Source organism: Plecotus auritus, assembly GCF_963455305.1.
Source record: "Plecotus auritus genome assembly, chromosome: X".
In the NCBI taxonomy this organism is placed as follows: Eukaryota; Metazoa; Chordata; class Mammalia; order Chiroptera; family Vespertilionidae; genus Plecotus; species Plecotus auritus.
The window spans coordinates 5,971,142-5,990,663 of record NC_137784.1 but is presented as its reverse complement, the minus strand read 5'-3'; the positions used below and the strand labels follow the sequence as shown (position 1 = coordinate 5,990,663).

General features: G+C 47.2%; 1 protein-coding gene across 4 annotated transcripts in view; it reads right to left on the bottom strand.

Annotated features, from left to right (window-relative positions):
- Window positions 1-19,522, bottom strand: part of FRMPD4 (FERM and PDZ domain containing 4) — a 529,962-nt gene that overhangs the window by 83,676 nt on the left and 426,764 nt on the right. For all 4 annotated transcript variants that reach the window (XM_080652462.1, XM_080652460.1, XM_080652461.1 and 1 more), the window contains exons 3-4: window positions 16,361-16,521; window positions 12,370-12,472 (exon numbers count right to left, since the gene is read on the bottom strand). In XM_080652462.1, the coding sequence (XP_080508588.1) occupies window positions 12,370-12,472; window positions 16,361-16,521 (264 nt within the window). The remainder of the gene's footprint in view (window positions 1-12,369; window positions 12,473-16,360; window positions 16,522-19,522) is intronic.

Below are 19,522 nucleotides of genomic sequence, written 5' to 3'. Positions count from 1 at the left end.
ATATCACATGCAGGAAATGAAAGGCTGAGAAATGTGTTTTTCTCTTTAAATCCTCACCCAAGGATATTTTTTCCACTGATCTTTCGAGAGAGAGTTGAAGGGAGTGAGGAGGGGGAGTGAGAGAGAAACATCGATGTGAGAGAGACACATCGACTGGATGCCTCGAGCACGCACCCTGCCCGGGACCGGGGATTGAACCTGCAACCGAGGTACATGCCCTTGACTGGGAATTAAACCCACGACCCTTAGGTCCACCAGCTGAGGCTCTAACCACTGAGCAAGCCAGCCAGGGCTGTGCATGTGTTTGCATTTTTTAAAATCTTCACACTTTTGGAAGTTTTCTCCAAAGTTGGGATTTTCCATTGTAAATCCCAAGAGAGGCCTCCTTTGCTAATGTGTTCGGCTATTCAATCTTGAAATTAGCAAGCTTCGAGTTACCCAGATACCCTGACGCGCTCTATCAGAGAGAACATTCCCAATATTATTTCCAGAATTCGGAGTGAGCTGATCCTGCTCATTGGGCTCAATGAGTAACGGTGTATTCCACCTCTCATACCCGTGATTTAACTTTCCATATCAATGCTCGCACCCAGGGGTAGACAAGCTTCTTGTAAGAATCCAAGAAAGCTCAACCCACAGAGCAAGCCCATTTATCAGACACGGAGCTTAGACTGTTTTGTGCATAAAAATATAAACGGAAGAGCAGCAAGAAGCTAAAAGGGAGAGAAGGATGTTTAACCGTGATAAGTTCTCACAGAGGGGAAAAATAACGATCCTTTGGTCTTCTTGGTCCTTTATTATTTGACCTAAAAGCGGTAAGGAAGTTTGCCTCAGTTGCTGAAGTTGGAAATATTCAGAATACAAAAAAGCAAAGATGTTGGAATAAAAGTGAAATCTTATTTGGCATAATAGTATGTTACAATTGCTTCTGTCTGAATGACAAGAGCTATAATTTCTTTTGTACTTTTCTGTCTAAACATATGCACTGCATGGAGGAAATTAATCTATATTTAATCTTTTAAGTGGTTATCAAATGGCTTATTAAGTGATTTTTAATGTTTACCTAGTGGTGCTATATAACTTGGCACACTTAATAAACACTGATTTAAAATGAGCTGAATACTAATAAGCAGAGATGTTGAAGCATAAGTGTAATCTTGCCCTAGCTGCTTTGCTCAGTGGCTAGAGCTTCAGTCCACCCACTGAAGGGTCATGGGTTTGATTCCGGTCAAGGGCACGTACCTCGGTTGCAGGCTGTATCCCTGGCCCTGGTTGGGGCCCATGCGGGAGGCAACCAATGGATGTGTCTCTCTCACCTCGATGTTTCTCTCTGTCTCTCCCCCTCCCTTCCCCTCTCTCTAAAATTCCATGGAAAAAATTTCTTAGGGTGAGGATTCACACAAAAACAAAACAAAACAAAGCAAAAAAATACAATCTTATTTAGACCAAGACCAATCTGATAGACGTGAGCTCACGTGTGTGTATGTGGAATCAAAAAGCATCTGCGCGTGGAGAAATGTCACTGAAGAAAGTGCCTGCTTTCCTTCCTTCTGCATTTTGTGAACATTAAAACATAGGACTAATTCATGTGTCTGGCATTCTTCCTCCATGACACTAGTTGTAAGAAAGAAGCCATTTCTTTGTATCTCTAAATGTATCTCAGCTCGGAACTCTTGTCCAGTTGGCTGGTGGGAAACACGTTCTCGGCTGTGTCTTAAGAGGCTTCCCTCTTGCCTCGGTCATGCCAGGGTCCTGGGGATCTCACACAGCTCTCTCCAGTCCGCAAAGGCCTGCGGTGGCCAGCAGACTGTCCTGCTCAGTGTCTAAGGGTCTCTTAGCCACCAAGTGGCAGCATGGCGTAGAATGGGTTGACCTCCTGGCTTCATCAAGGATTGCTCAACTGACCTTGGGCAGATGACGGAACTCACCAGAGTTTAGTTACAGAGCCTTGCATTTGTCTAATCCTGCTTCTTTTTCTATTTAATATATTGTTATTGCTTTCAGAGAGGGAGAGAGAGAGAAACATCAATGATGACAGAGAATCATGGATCGGCTGCCTCCTGCACGCCCCACACTGGGGAATGAGCCCGCAACCCGGGCATGTGCCCTGACTGGGAATCGAACCATGACCTCCTGGTTCATAGGTTGATGCTCAACCACTGAGCCACACCGGCTGGGCTAATCCTGCCTCTTAGCTAGAAATAAGTCCAATTATCCCCAATCACAAAGATGTGTTAGAATCTGATATATGTGGCCCAGAGGAGAGCTTAACAAAAATTAGTTCAAGTACCTTTTCCAGAAGTTTCTGTTTGCATGAAAAAACAAAACAAAACAAAACAAAAAAAAACAACAACAAAAAAACAAGTAGCAAAAGGGTAGCAAGGGAGTACAAAATCTTTCTTTACATCTTACTTGTTCAAAGAATCCCTTCCTGCCTCATCGTACAGATTTATGAGCCAGTTCATTGTTATAGATCGTGTTTATAACTAAACTCCACTGTCTTACCATTCAGTTTATGAACAGGGGGGTCCCTGCAACCTTACCATCTGGGGTCCCAGCAGGGAGGGAACGGCTCTTGAGAACTGTTGCCTCCCTGCTCTCGGCTCTGTTGCTTGGGCACGGGGACCGAACTTGCCTCATCACCTCCCTCCTCTCTTCTCAGCATCTCACTCAGGGACATTCTGCCATCTTGAAACATCCCCACCGACTGGGGAACCATTCATCTGCAGGGCTGACAAATTCCACCCTCTTGAGAACTGGCAGGTTTGGCTCAGTGGATAGAGCATCAGCCTGCAGACCAAAGGGTCCCGGGTTCGATTCCAGTCAAGGGCACGTACCTCGGCTGCAGGCTCCTCCCCAGTAGGGGGCGTGCAGGAGGCAGCCACTCAATGATTCCCTCTCATCATTGATGTTTCTATCTCTCTCCCTTTCCCTTCCTCTCTAAAATCAATTTAAAAAATACATATATATTTTTTTTTAATTTTTTTTTTTTAAATTGCACCCTCTTGAAAAAAGGAGAGATGAGCCTACTACTTATCATAGTGCACTTAAGCTGGGCAGGCTTCATAACAATCGTGTCCATGGTCCTCAATGGGGTGGTAGCGTTTGCAATGATTGGGGAGCGCCCCCAGGATTTAGCGGATGGGGTCACAGATGCTAAAGGGCCTTCCATCCAAGGACAGCCCTGTCCAATGCAGAGTGGCACCTGTGCACACTGACAAAGCTGGCTGGATGCCCCGCAGATCCAGGATGTCCGCTCCCCCACGTTCAGGTCTGTTTTGCATGATCACACTCTCTGCCTCCTAACGACCAGGGGGCACAGGGAGGGGACAAAGCGTGGATGCCGATTGAGGCAGGAAAGGAGGATGTTTACGTACAAGTTCACATGGAAATGATGCACGTGAGGCCCTTAAAACCCCCCCGCAAAAGGGCAGTAAACACTGCATTTTCCCAGAGGAGAGAAGGGTTATTCAATTTAATGTCCAGCTAGAGGTCGTCGCAAGTGTGGGCTTAAATGTAACTCTGGTGGTGCTGGGTGTATGATCTGACATGGCATCAAGGCCTGGGGGCAGGTTAATTCCAGAATGGTAATTTAAAAAAAAATGTTTTTATTGATTTCAGAGAGGAAGGGAGAGAGAGAGAGAAACATCGATGAGAGAGAAACATCAATATCGATCGGCTGCCTCCTGCACGTCCATATTCCCCTTACTGGGGATCGAGCCCGCAACCCAGGCATGTGCCCTGATGGGGAATCTAACCGTGACCTCCTACTTCCAGGGTTGATGTTCAACCACTGAGCCACAGCAGCCAGGCAAGAATGGTAATTTAAACCACATATTTAACACCTCCCTTTAAATCTCGGAGTAAAGTCTAAAGTGATGGGAAGAGGTTGAGAACTCTGAAGCTGGTGACAGTGAAGAGAAGAGATAATATAGTAAATGATGCTGATGGAGATGTTTGGAACATATGATGCGTCAAGGTGAAAGTCAACACGTATGCCCATGCTTGAGATGAGCAATGGACCTGGTGCTGGCACAATGTGGAAAAGGGCAGTTAGCATTACGTGCACTTTTAGGTTTTTTCTGCAAATGTTCATTTCTTTTTTTTTTAATATATTTTATTGATATTTTACAGAGAGGAAGGGAGAGGGATAGAGAGCTAGAAACATCGATGAGAGAGAAACATCGATCAGATGCCTCCTGCACACCTCCCACTGGGGATGTGCCCACAACCAAGGTACATGCCCTTGACCGGAATCGAACCTGGGACCTTTCAGTCCGCAGGTCGACGCTCTATCCACTGAGCCAAACCGGTTTCGGCAAACGTGCATTTCTTTTTTTTTTTTTTTTTTTAAACATATTTTATTGATATTTTACAGAGAGGAAGGGAGAGGGATAGAGAGTTAGAAACATCGATGAGAGAGAAACATCGATCAGCTGCCTCCTGCACACCTCCCACTGGGGATGTGCCCGCAACCAATGTACATGCCCTTGACCGGAATCGAACCCGGGACCCTTCAGTCCGCAGGCCGACGCTCTATCCACTGAGCCAAACCGGTTTCGGCAAATGTGCATTTCTTTACAATTTCATGCTCCACATGGCATTAGGCACGAAGGCTGACATATGATAAAATAGGACCTGTTCAGAGATCTTTCCAGGATTTTGACCAGGAAAGAAGGCACAGGCCGCTGTGCTCTTCAACTCCACAAAGATATTTGGGGGTTTCCAATTGATTCTTCGTGGAGGATCAGCTTCTGAAAAGAGGGGGTCGTGCCTGCTGTTTCCCAGGCACCCAGCAGTGAGCGCTTTTCTGGCCCCAGATTCATTGCATCTCTCCATCCTCCAGACAAGGATCCTCCCCAGCCTGTGCTTTTCAGCCTTCATTCCTAGAACCCAGCTATTTACCTCCTTCACAGCAGCCCTGTCCTGGGGCGATGTGTGTTGTGTGGTCTGGCTGAAGGAACGGGCCAAAAGATCGACCTGCTCAAACGGAGCAAAGTCATGGGGAAGGGGGGTAGGCGGGGCACTTCAGTGAATATTTCAAAATCTGATCCTGCTCCTGGATGGAAAGCTGTGGCGTAGAAATGAGAAACAAATCAGAATTCCAATCCGACCTCTGCAATGCAATGAGCTGTGTGGCGACTTAGACGAGGACTTAATGTATATAACCCTGTTTCCTGACCTACAAAATGAGGACCTACCTCATACAGTTGTAAGGATTAGATAAACCACAGTGAGTAAAGCGCTTAGCGCTGAATGAATGGGAGCGATTGTTGTCTTTATCAAGGTCATCATCACTACCTTGGAACGATTGGGAGCAAGTTGCTGAAGTCTCAGGGTCTTGGTCTCCTAGTCTATACATGTCACTAGGAATTGGCACTTCTGAGCCTTCGTCTAAGGATCCAATGAGCTATGTATGTGAGAGCACTTTGTGACTTGTCATCAGTTAGGTAATGGTGTCAGTTGCTGCTGTTAAAGCTGCTAGCAATAATAACCAAGATAAGGTGAATATTATGAACTCTGGTCCCCAAAACTCCCTTTTGGGAAGTGGAGAGATGGGAAAAAATAAGGAAATAAACAAGTAAACACAGACTTTTGTGGAGGTGTCCCTGACCCTCCCTACTGACCCCCAAAGGTGGTAACTCCCATATCTTGACCTGCTGAAATGCATATTCATCTTCATTATAATTTGTACCATGCCCTGTTATTGTTATGTGTGAGTGGCCACAATAATCTAGCCACTCACTATATTATATATATAGTGAGTGGCTAGATTATTATGATCTCTGAACACATAATAATCTGGCCACTCAGTGTATACCCTATATAATAAAAGGCTAATATGCAAATTGTCCCCTCAACCAAGAGTTTGACCAGCAGGCATGCTGGCCAACCGCCCATGTCCCCTCCCCCTGGCCAGGCTGGCCGGACCCCACCTTAGCACGAATTCATGCACCAGGCCTCTAATATATATATATATATATATATATATATATATATATATATATATATGCATATATATATATTTTTTAATTGATTTAAGAGAGAGGAAGGAAGAGGGAGAGAGAGATAGAAACATCAATGATGAGAGAGAATCATTGATTGGTTGCCTCCTGCACGACCCCTACTGGGGATCAAGCCTGCAACCCAGGCATGTGCCCTTGACCGGAATCAAACCCAGGACCCTTCAGTCCGCAGGCCGAAGCTCTATCCACTGAGCCAAACTGGCTAGGGCCCGTGTGTTTCTTAATGACAGGGACCAAGGTTAGGATAATACCAGCTGCTGTAAGGAACTCAAAGCTACACAAAGGTTTGGTCACGACAGGAGTTTGTCTGTCACACAAAGCCCATGATGGGTGCTCCTAAGTGGGGGGCAGCTCTCCGCCAGGGCCTTCTCCAGGGAGGGACCCAACCCAGACCCTCCCTGTAGGGTGGCTCTGCCTTTGACTCACATAGCTTCCTGCTTGTCCATCACACTGCGGAAGGGGAGGGGATGGAAAGGCACGTGGGGCTTGGCACTTCCGGTCCCCTTCCTTTCACAAGAAGCCAGACCCATGGATGAAGCTCCTCGTACCGGAAGCTAAAGGGAGTCCAGCTATGCCCTAGGCCAGCTGTGCACCCAGGCAGTGGAGGGGGCAGCTTTGTGGAGCACGCAGCCAGTCTCTGATCCCGCAGGGAATTAGCCCTAGAGATGATCTAATGCCCCAGTACAGCTCAGAAAGGTCAAGTGTACCCAAGAGGACAGAGGAGTGGGTAAGGGCAGTTGACAGTGGTGAACAAGGAATGACACCAAGATATCTAGTGAATTCTAGTGAAATGGATGATGGAGCCAAAGGGCAGATGTAACATACCTCTCCCAACACTTCCTCCCATGAAACAAACACCCGTAAATGTAGTCCAGGACCGTGCAAAGTGGGATAAGCTGACCATATTCTAGGAAGTAAGGCTTATACTTTATTATTATTTATTTTAGTTTTTTTTTTTTTGGGGGGGGAGCTTATTCTTTCATACTCAGCGTGTTCTAAGGACAGGCTCAAAAAGATTTGCTTTTGGTCTTTTCAGCTACTGTAAGTAATTTATAAATTTGTACTTCTAAAAGATTAATAATTAAGGTCAATAATTATCTTTTTCCATTTCTTTCTTTTACTTATTAATTTTAGAGAGAAAGAAAAGGAGAGAGAGAGAAAGAGAGAGAGATCAATTTGTTATTCTACTTGTTTATGTATTCATTTGTTGATTCTTGTACGTACCCTGACCGGGGATCAAACCTGCAACCTTGGTATATTGGGACGATACTCTAACCCAGTGGTCGGCAAACTCATTAGTCAACAGAGCCAAATATCAACAGTACAACGATTGAAATTTCTTTGGAGAGCCCAATTTTTTAAACTTCAACTTTTTCTAACGCCACTTCTTCAAATAGACTCGCCCAGGCTGTGGTATTTTGTGGAAGAGCCACACTCAAGGGGCCAAAGAGCCGCATGTGGCTCGCGAGCCGTGGTTTGCCGACCACTGCTCTAACCAACTGAGCTACCTGGCCAGAGCCCAATTTTTTTCTTAATACAAGATGTTAAGACATTCAGTAATGTCAGGCATATGAGATCATTGAAAACTTGCCCTAATTTAAAACTTTTTCTGGTTATTCAATCGTCAACATTCAAGTTCCATACATGAGTTGCATAAAGACATGCTCAGTAATGGAGAGATGTAATGAAAGAGTGAGCGATGGTCATTAACAAAATCTAGGGGGCACTCAAATAATTTGAGTCAAGCCATTTTTCTTATTCATTTTCATCGTTAGATGCCAGTATAACCTTTCTGAACAACGGATCAAATCCCCTTTTCTCCTCATTAGAATGTTTTCCAACACATTCCATTTTCCAGAATCATCGCCCCCTTGCTCCCCAGGCTCTTTAATTTGCAATTGTCAGAAAGCGTGTACACGACAAGTGTGTATTTGGTGAGACAAGAGTCTGCACTGTCAATATAGCAAGGGGCTGTTCTTTTGTGTTTTCACTCAAATTGCTTGCCCGTCTTACTCTAAGAAGGCCTTATCACTAGTATATCATGCATCATCATGCATATTTCATGTGGCGGATGCTCAGATGTTCTTGGTTATTATACTAAGCAGCACCGGCATGCATCTAAGCGCAGCTGAAATTAGACAGAAAGGTGACCTTGCTAATATACTCTTTTGCAGACACAATAGCTCTGGAACATGATCTGACTTGACTTTCCATTATAATTCTGATGAGGAGCGACTGGTAAAGAGACATACATGCGAGATCTCATTTTCAAACGGGTCCCTTCTATGTGGCTTATTTTGCAATTATTGAACTTGCCAATCTGCCCCTGATTGCCACTTGAAGGTAGTCCTGAGTTTTAGGGCCCACACCCCATAATTCCATTTTTTGAAAGATATATTTTATTGCTTTCAGAGAGGAAGGGAGAGGGAGAGAGAGATAGAAACATCAATGATGAGAGAGAATCATGGATCAGCTGCCTCCTGCACGCCCCCTACTGGGGATCAAGCCTGCAACCCAGGCATGTGCCCTGACCGGAATCAAACCCGGGACCCTTGAGTCCCCAGGCTGACACTCTATCCACTGAGCCAAACCAGCTAGGGCTGGATATGCTCGTTTTTAAAGAGAGAACTTTACAGTGTTATTCAAATGATGAGTATTTTTTCTGAAATTCCTTAGTGGCTAAGAAAATGGGATATGTATCTTGTGTAAGATGTAGACATTAAAACACATATCGGCTGAGGAGTCTGTTAAAAGACATTATTTTATAAGAGCAAAATTCCTAGGTTAGTACACATGCGGCCTTGAGAAGGGTTAGAGTTTTATGTACCTGAAGTATTTCGCGATGTTTCAAAAGCATGCCTGTTTTCCTTTCAATCCATTTAAAAATACACAGTCTCTTTATCAAGTATGTGGGAATCTTGCCCTAATCACAGCCTCATTTTGAGAGAAATCAACTGTGCCTATTATTTGGGATTTTAGTCCAAATTTAGCTCTATCAAAGAAGATGCAATCAGACCAGCCGGCATGGCCCGGTGGCTGAGCGTCAACCTATGAACCAGGAGGTCATGGTTCGATTCCCGGTCAGGGCACATGCCCGGGTTGTGGGCTCCATCCCCAGTAGGGGGACCGGGGGCGCGGGTGAGGGGGGGAGGCAGCCGATCAATTATTCTCTCTCATCATTGATGTTTCTATCTCTCTCTCCCTCTCCCTTCCTCTCTGAAATCAATAAAATTATATTTCTAAAAAAAATTATATTTCTTAATATCTCCTAAAGCAGAGCTTGGCCAACGTTTTCTCTAAAGGGCCAGAGAGTAACTATTTCAGTCTTTGTGCCACAGGTCTGTCACTAGTATTCAACTCTGATATGGTAGAGAAAGCATCTGTTCAAACTCTATTTATGGACACTGAATTTGAATTTCATAGGATTTCCTTTCTTCTTTCTTTCTCCCTTTCTCCCTTTCTCCCTTTCTCCCTTCCTTCCTTCCTTCCTTCCTTCCTTCCTTCCTTCCTTCCTTCCTTCCTTCCTTCCTTCCTTTCCTTCCTTCCTTCCTTCCTTCCTTCCTTCCTTCCTTCCTTCCTTCTTTCTTTTTTTTTGTTAATGCTTACCCAAGGATATTTTTCCATTAATTTATTGTGTTGTTGTTTTTTTAAGAAAAAGTGCAAAGGAGGGGGAGCAACACAGAGAGAGAGAAACATGAGTGTGAGAGAGACACATTGATTGGTTGTGTCCCGCATGTGCCCTGACCGGACTGGGGATCGAGCCTGCAACCTAGGTACATGCCCTTGACTCATAGGATTTTCATGTGTCACAAAATAGTCTTTTATTTTTTCCAGCCCTTCAAAATGGCAAGAAGCATTCTGAGCTCATGGGCTGTGCAAAACCAGGCGGCAGGCTAGATGGACTGCAAGCGCTCATTCACTACGCTACGTTTAATTGGTTCATTTATTTGAACAAATATTCCTTGACTCCATTACCTATAAAGTCCTATGAAGACTTCTGTTTACAGAGATGCCATTTTCTTCCATAATGCAGCAAACCAGAAGCAAAAAAATCTTTCTGCCCGGCCGTTGTGGCTCAGTGGTTGAGCATCGACCCATGAACCAGAAGGTCACGGTTCAATTCCTGGTCAGGGTTGCAGGCTCGATCCCCAGTAGAGGGCATGCAGGAGGCAGCCGACTGCTGATTCTCATCATTGATGTTTCTTTCTTTTTTTTTATATATATTTTATTGATTTTTTACAGAGAGGAAGGGAGAGGGATAGAGAGCTAGAAACATCGATGAGAGAGAAACATCGATCAGCTGCCTCCTGCACACCTCCCACTGGGGATGTGCCCACAACCAAGGTACATGCCCTTGACCGGAATCGAACCCGGGACCCCTCAGTCCGCAGGCCGACGCTCTATCCTCTGAGCCAAACCGGTTTCGGCTCATCATTGATGTTTCTGTCTCTCCAGCCCTCTCCCTTCCTCTCTCCCTCTCTAATAAAAAACAACAACACACTTTTTATTTAAAAAAACCTTTCTCCAGGCCCCGGAAGGCTCGCTGGGAAGTGATGACAATTGAGATAGCTTTACTCTGTCTCTGTCCTGCAGCAGGCGACGCAGTCACAGCAGACACAAACACAGATATTTCATTTCTTCTCTCGTCCCCGAGGCACAGGAATCCAGAGGACTGATCACAGAGGCGTGTGCCCAGGGGGAACACAATGACTGTGTGACCTGCCGTCAGGCCCAGACACGGCACTCCAGGATGCCAGCCAGCGCCCCGGCCTGGCGCAGAGCCTCCCTGGATGGGGTATGTCCCTGCTCACAGCCGCGTGCATCTCAGGAGGGAAGTGATTCCAAATGCAAACAGTGCGGCTCCCGCCCAGGCAGGAGACAAAGCCACTCCCGCCTCCTGTATTCCTGGGCCGCAGGGAGGTTAGAGCTAGACTTTGCTCCCAAAGCAGGTGCACCCTGAGCGCCCCTCCCCCCCCCGCCCCGCCCTGGACCAACAACCTTCCATATCGGGATGCCTGCGGAGGACAGGCATGATTTGCAGCCAACTGCGCAGGCTCCATTGTTCCACCTGGACTCACGAAGGGCGACTCAGTGGCTTGGGACTGAGGGTTCCCCAAAATGCAGGCCTCTCCATGCTGAAACCGGGATGGCTGGTCACCCGACAAGTCAGCTTCCTCTATGTCTGTTTCTCTGTCTCCTTCCCCTTCCCCCGCTTCTTCCAAGGATGCGGGACCAGCCAGCGCTGCTCTGGGAAGCGGGGCTGAATAGATTGGGGAAAGGGACCACCTCCGCAAAACCCCGGATGCTCCACGTAATGCCTGGCCCCAAGCACAGGTGGACTTTTGGTGATAAGAGAGCAGAAATGGTAGGAGAGGCCCTTCTCCGGTTAAAGGGTTCTGATGATTGCTTCCCTAGGCCAGTGGTCGGCAAACTGCGGCTCGCGAGCCACATGCGGCTCTCTGGCCCCTGGAGTGTGGCTCTTCCACAAAATACCACGGCCTGGGCGAGTCTATTTGGAAGAAGTGGCGTTAGAAGAAGTTTAAGTTTAAAAAATGTGGCTCTCCAAAGAAATTTCAATCGTTGTCCTGTTGCTATTTGGCTCTGGTGACTAAGGAGTTTGCCGACCACTGGGCCGCTACGCACAGCTCCGTTTGCAAAAAGTCAAAACCCTTTTGCCCTACATGCACCGAACAGTGCAACTCCAGTAGATTCCCAAGGAGATGCTTGGCCAACATTTGAACATCACACACAATGTATGACCTGGTGCCCGTCAAGAATATCACATAACAAGTTATTTACACCGACGATCAAATGAAACCAATCAATCAAGCACATTTTAAACTGTCCTAGCTTTGGCCCCATTATCCCTTTGCCTCTGGCTGGTGACTTTAAACTTCCGGAATGAATTACTCAGTCACGTTTGAAACATCAGTGAACTATACGGTTTTGTTGCCGTGGGATTCCCGTATGTAAAATTACTCATCACTTAAACTGAATCAGGCGTGGCGTTTTGAGCTCCTGGATTATGGACTGTCATGTGTCAGCAATTTTGGAAGGAAAAACAATTGGCTAGAGTCAGATAGGACTCAAAACCACTTTGAGCTGAAGTGCATGCACTCTGCATGTTAACGCAACACCGGGTGAGCGATGGGGTGTTCTGTGTTTATGGATCGTGTGTCTTTTCATGTTAGAGTTCAGCGTCACGGGCATTTTCTAGGTGAAGGTGTGTGTAGGGGGGTGTTTCCGCCCTAACGGACTCCGGGCAGCGCGTCCTCTGCCCGGTGAGGCCTCAGCTGTGTAGCCGCCTTCTCAGCGGGACCCCGCACAGGAGCCTGTCACCCACCTGACCAGGTCGATGACCCGCTCCCTCGGCGCAGCGCTGACTGACTCATCGTTAATCATTACGATCTGATCTCCCGGGATCAGCTTGCCTTCCGAGGGGCCACCTGGAGACAAATGAGAGTGAAGTGCGGGTGAGAAGACCATGGCTAATCGACCCAGCGTAGCCTCCTCTTCTGATCATGGTTCACAGTGAGCAAAGGATGCTCTCAGCAGAGAGAAAGCACCCCCCACCTGGGGCTCTAGATCGGTCCTCAACCCTGGCTGCACATTAGAAGGAACCGGGTTCTCTGGACCAGCCCGAGGCCCTGCCGGCGTGGCTCAGGGGTTGAGCATTGACCCATGAACCAGGAGGCCAGTGGCTCAATTCCCGGTCAGGGCACATGCCCGGGTTGCGGCTCCATCCCCACTAGGGGGCGTGCAGGAGGCAGCCGATCCATGGTTCTCTCTCATCATTGATGTTTCTCTCTCTCTCTCCCTCTCCCTTCCTCTCTGAAATCAATAAACAATATATTTTTAAAAACCATCATCAAATTCATTAAAAAAACACACCCAAATGATGTTATTGTACTTTACTGAATAATTGAACACGTAACACCCAGAACATGGAGCTCAAAGCAATTCAGTTGTTGTCCACCCATCCAGACACTTGGCATAAGTGTCACTCAAGCGGGAACGTAAACTCTCTCCTTTCTGGGGAGTAAGAGAGAGGGAACAACCATCACATGTCCCCACATCGTGAGGGACAATATTCTTTTCAAGCTGGGGAGCGGACAGTGTTCACACACGGAATTCTGAAAATCACACGAGAGACGCTTTTTTGCTACTGGGTAATATGCAGGCAATCACTCCAATTCAGTCAAACGAATGGTTAACATTCAAAATGTTGGTCAAACACAGAAACATTTTCAGGATAATTGTTTGAATCATAGATGCTAACTACTCTGATGCGAAAAGCACTTGCAGGTTAATACGACATGCTCTTATATTTGACCTATGCTTTTTAATCAAACGGAAATATTATTGTTTAATCAAGTGACTGGAATCAAAAATTCTGGAGGAAGCAACATACAGTTCCTTCCAAGATATTCAATAGTGGCATACACCAGAGAATTGTCACCGGCCCTCTAGTCTGAAGGCCGGGCTGCCTGGGCAGAGAAAATCTGGTCACGCCACTGAAATCACCGGGGACTTCAGCAGAGTCAGTTTTATGAGAGACACAGTTGATTTGACCAGCATTTTCCCTCATAAAAATGACTGGAGACAGTACTCTTTGACCTCTGTTTTCACTTTGTTCTACTCTTCTCAAAATTGTCTAGCTGAAGGTGTTAGTGTCTGCAGCTAAGGAGAGCTGGGGCAAGGAGGGGTGGAAGGAACGGTGAAGTAACGCAAGAAATTGAAAAACTTGAAATCTTGAGGCAGCTCCCGGGAGAATCTGACAACCAGAGATGTTAAAATAGCCTACTATTCCAAAACAGCCTGCCAATGTGCTCGCACTTAGAAAATATGGGTATATACACACATATAATACTATACATGTGTACATGATACTAGTATAGGTGTGTGTATGCACACAACTGTCCACCTTATGCATGCTCTGTGTGTACACGAATAATGCTCAACCCTCAGTAGGAGGCGCTCAGATGATTTGTTTTTTTACATGTTTTCTTCTATACTATCGACTGCATTGTATTTTTATAAACCATATGTGTTATTTTATCATAAAAAGTAACAGATCTTTTTTTATTTTGAGGATAATATTCTCAGCTGTGTCCAGCTCCGTAACCCCACACAGAGAACTAAAGTGCAATCCACAGCTAATGAAATCGGAAGCTGGGCAGACGGAGTCCGAAGTGGCGAGGCAGTGGTAGGAGCGAAAAGGAAACTTATTCTTCTGTGCGGGAGTCGAAAGTGGTGGACCTTTTTTTGGTGCTTGTCCTGGGGCATATTATGTCCAACTAGAGCCCCGGTGCATGAAATCGTGCACGGGTAGGGTCCCTAGGCCTGGCTGGCGATCAGGGCCTATCTGCGGGGCGACCTGCCAGGTGAATGGGGGCCCCTCACTGGCACCTGCCTTGGCTGGCCTGGCGCCGCCCGCTTGCCAGCCCCGCCCCCTGCCACTGCCACCTGGCTGGGGTCAGTTCCTGCGTTGAGCGTCTGCCCCTGGTGGTCAGTGCACATCACAGCGACCTGTAATTCCGCCGTTCTGTCGATTTGCATATTAGGGTTTTATTATATAGAATAATAAAATATAAAAATTTAAGTCAACCTAAAAAAACTTATACTAGCTCACTAGTTGCTTACATTTTCCTGAACTGACAGGCTCAGCTGGTCAAACATTTTAGAGTTTAAAATAATAATGATCATTATGGAATAAATACACTGAGTGGCCAGATTATTATGATCTCTGAACACATAATAATCTGGCCACTCAGTGTCTATCCTATATAATAAAAGGCTAATATGCAAATTGTCCCCTCGACCAGGAGTTCGACCAGCAGGCAGGCCGCCAACTGCCCATGTCCCCTCCCCCTGGCCAGGCTGGCCGGACCCCACCCATGCACAAATTCATGCACCGGGCCTCTAACATCTATACACTGAGTGGCCAGATTATTATGCATTCAGAGATCATCATAATCTGGCCACTCAGTGTATATACCTGGCCCTCTTCTAATGCATTTCTTTCTCTCCCTGTTCCTGTAAGGTAGATACTATTATGATTCTCATTATCCAGATGATGTAGAAGAGTTACGTTAAACTGAAAGGCAGAGGAGTTCACATAGAAGCTAAAATATCTAAGAAGGGGGCAGAGGCAGGGTTCAAAGCCATCAGACCACGGCAGTCTGATGCCACAGTCTGTGCTCTTTACCACTGAACAACCCTGTTACTTATTTGCAAAATCCCAGAAGCAGCATCGAAGTATCCTCTGGTCTGAAGATAAATCCATAGGAGTCCGTTGAAATAAGTACATAAATGTGTATAATAAATCATTACTAAAAGAGCATTGTTTCTAAAAGGGAAAAGATGGCCCATTGCATCTTTATATTCAACTGTGTTGATAGTGGAACATCCATATACTCCAATGAGAATGTCTGAGCCAAGTCCTTCTCGTTGGATCCAAGCATATTGTAGGTTTTAAGAGATTTGCCACACGCTGTATGGGCCAGTGTTCACTGTATGACAACCCCCCCCGCCCCCAAATCTCAGTAGGGTGTCCAATAATCATTTAGTTATGGGTCTCCGGGGTGACCGCAGACGGGCTGCTCCAGGCCAGCCGCAGTGGGCACTTCTGTGTCGCACTGCAGACCAGGGAGTACTTAGCTCTAGGCTGGAGGCTGGCTGCCCCGAGTTCATTCTGGGGCTTAGGCCGAAGGGGGAGCAGCCCCGTGAGGGACATTCCTATGGCCTTGCAGGAACCACAGAAACAAGCTCAAGCATATTTCAAACCTTTGCTTATGTCATCCTTGCTAATATGCCATGGGCCCAAGTCAGTCACCTGGTCTCACTTAAGAGAACTGGTGTAAGGAACGATCTTCTGCCCCTAGTGGGAAGGGAGGGGAGTGCATCTGTGTAAAAGAATCCAACAACATCAATGACTAAACCCTACAGTAACTGAAACACCGCTTCCTGCTTTTCTCACCGACGAGTTTGTCATGAGCTGGCAGAAGTGCAGTCAGTGCCTGCCTCTGGTTATTCCTATCCAGCCATTAAGGAGTGGGTCATTTCCATGGCACAAATGATGGATCAGTGTTTTCCTAAAGGGAGCCATCTAATGGGTTGAGCAGTCTAAACCTCGTTTCCATCGCCATTTCTGTCCCTCTGGTGGTCTGACCCTATCCACGTGCTGGGAAAATTCACTAGCCCTCCCAGCCTGGAATGGAAATTAAACTAGCTTTCCCAGCCTGGCATGAGACTCGCGGAAATGAACAGTAGGCATCCCTGCAGAGGCACGATGGGCAGTCCCAGGAGGCCGAGGGCTGGGCTGGGACGCTTACCTGGTGTCACTGAGCGAACCACCACCGGCTTCTCACTCCCCGCCACGAAACCGAATCCCAGGACGGGGTCCCTCCGCATCTCCACCTTCCGCGGGGCCGGGGGGATGATTTGGCAGCTGTCTAACCGGGGGTCATCAAATGGGATTGCCTGTGTCATGTGACTGTGGGGGAAACACACACAAGAGAAGCAAGGCGTCAGTGTCAGCTGGCCGTGGCCCGGGAATTTCATCCTCTGCCATTCCAAAACCTACTCTGAGTGGCAGAATAGCGCGAGAGAAAAACACCGATGGGAGAGGGAAACGATGATCCGCTGTCTCCCATTCGAGCCCTGGCCAGGAATCGAACCTGCAACCTTTTGGTGTTTCTCTGGCTCTTAAGGAAGTCTTCACTCGTGCATATTATCCAAGGCAGCCTTCTTTTGAGGGTAGACTTCTTAGTTTGAATTCTAGAAATCTCCTTAAAGCAACGTAAGCCAAGATTACTTTTATTTTATTTTGTTTTTAAATATATTTTATTGATTTTTTTATAGATCGGAAAGAAGAGGGATAGAGAGTCAGAAACATCGATGAGAGAGAAACATCGATTCAGCTGCCTCCTGCACACTCCCTACTGGGGATGTGCCCGCAACCGAGGTACATGCCCTTGACCGGAATCGAACCTGGGACCCTTCAGTCCGCAGGCCGATGCTCTATCCACTGAGCCAAACCGGTTAGGGCTTAGATTACTTTTATTATTATTTCAGTGACACAGACTTAACTCAATATTTCCTCTCTAATCTTCTTCAGTTAAGTAAAGGCAGATAATTTCGAACGAAATACCTTGAAAGATGCTACTCTATCTGCCATCTGGACAACATATCGTTCAGATGCAATGAAGACGAAGAAGGAGGATTCCTGCTGTCCTCGTGTGTAATTAATAAGAGTTAAGGAAAATCAATGGAAACCCTCCGGGCTCTGTCCTTTAGGCACATTTCTCTGACTAGGGCAATCAAGTTTAAAATCTCTTTGAAACGGAAATGTCTTTTCCACTTAGCAGCTTTGATCTGGACGGCTGGGGAAAAGAGAGCGTTTGCCGAGGCCGAGAGCTGCAGACACTCATCTGTTATCCTATCTCATTTTCAGAAAATCCCCTTCTACGGAGCCTGTGGACCCCACCCCCCTCCTGTCCACAATGACAAGAGGAAGAATAACTGGGCCAAGTTCACTCTGCTCAGGTGTGTGAGCCAGGTGCAATTCCCACCACATCTTCTGATTCAAAGCGTTAAGTGCTGGACCAGCTACGTCATTTGCAAGAACAGCGCAAAACGAAACCATGGGGCCCCTGGTGAACGCACAGTTAAGAACTCCCGGAGCCCTGAACGTGGCCTTGGGTCACTGCATGAGTCACACGCCCATGAAGCTGGCCCTGGGGTGTGCTACTCCCAACCATTCTAGAAACAGCCAGGCTCACAGAGGAGGGGCTGTCTTATGTGACACTGCAGGTGCTGGTCTGCGCCCAGAGATGAGACATGGCTACCATGGCGGCACACGTGCTTGGCAGGAAGGGACGTGGGCAGACCTCAGGTGGGCAGGTCACGTGGAGAAGCATGGTACTCCAGCCCGGCCGGCGTGGCTCGGTGGTTGAGTGTGGACCTAGGAACCTGGAGGTCATGGTTCCATTCCCAGTCAGGGCACATGCCCAGGTTGCGGGCCTGATGCCCAGTGCGGGGCATGCAGCAGGAGGCAGCCGGTCAATGATTCTCTCTCATCATTGATGTTTCTCTCTCTCTCTCTCTCCCTTACTCTCTGAAATCAATCAATAAATAATAATAATTATATATATATACTGAGTGGCCAGATTATGATGATCTCTGAACGCATAATAATCTGGCCACTCAGTGTATGTCCTATATAATAAAAGGCTAATATGCAAATTGTCCCCTCGACCAGGAGTTCGACCAGCAGGCAGGCTGGCCAACCGCCCATGTCCCCTCTCTCCCCCTGGCCAGACCCCACCTATTCACGAATTCATGCACCGGGCCTCTAATACATATATATATATACTGAGTGGCCAGTCAGTGTGTGTGTGTATATATATATGTGTGTGTATATATATATATATATATATATATATGTGTGTGTGTGTGTGTGTGTGTGTGTGTGTGTGTGTGTGTGTCTGTGTGTGTATTTTTTAATTTTTTTTAAAGAGAAGTATGGTAGTCTGAAGGACAGAATTTAAGACCCTGATTTAACCAGCAAAACCCATCCAGTGCCCAGGGTGGGAGTCTCAGACAGGGCCCCGGGCAGGGAGGCGCTGAGATATAGGAAACAGTGGGGGAAGTCAGGGCTGGGAACCAGGACAGCGGGAGGACCTCTGATGTCCCTACAGCAGCCTGTTGGGCGGGAACTTGACTACTGACATTGACCCCTGCATTGCTCCCTCTCAGGCCTGAAACAGGCATGGCTGCATGTGCCTGGGGGAGAATGGGGCCCCTTGGGGTAGTAGACCTCATTCCATTCTCTTGTCTCCTCTGTACGAGTTCCAGCTCGGAGCTACCTTGGGAGATGAGTCTTTCCTTTTATCCTGGGATGGAACAAAGGAAAAAAGGGAGGGGAGATCCCCATTTTTGGAGCCGGGCCCTGAGCTATGAGTTCACACCATAGTCTACAGAAGACATGCTCTACATGAGCACAGAAGTGAAGTGATTCGCTGACGGTCACGTGTTGAAGAACAGAGCACGGAACTTGGTGGGCGGAACTCTCAATTCCAAGAGTAGAGAGGGACTGGGAGACGGCTCCCCTGCTTTTCCAAAGTTGCCAGGCTTTGCTGCACATTCCAGTCACCCAGGAAGCGTGACAAGCCCTAAGGCCCAAGTTTCACCGCAGACCAATCGCATCAGAATAGCTGAGGGTGGCAGCCAGGATCCGTTTTTATATATATACTAGAGGCCCAGTGCACAAAATTTGTGTACAGAGGGGGTGTCCCTCAGCCCAGCCTGCACCCTCTCCAATCTGGGACCCCTTGAGGTATGTCCGACTGCCCGTTCAGGCCCAATCCCGGTGGGATGGGGCCTAAATGGGCAGTCGGACATCCCTCTCACAATCCAGGACTGCTGGCTCCCAACTGCTCACCTGCCTGCCTGATCACCCCCTAATCGCTTCTGCCTGCCAGCCTGATCACCCC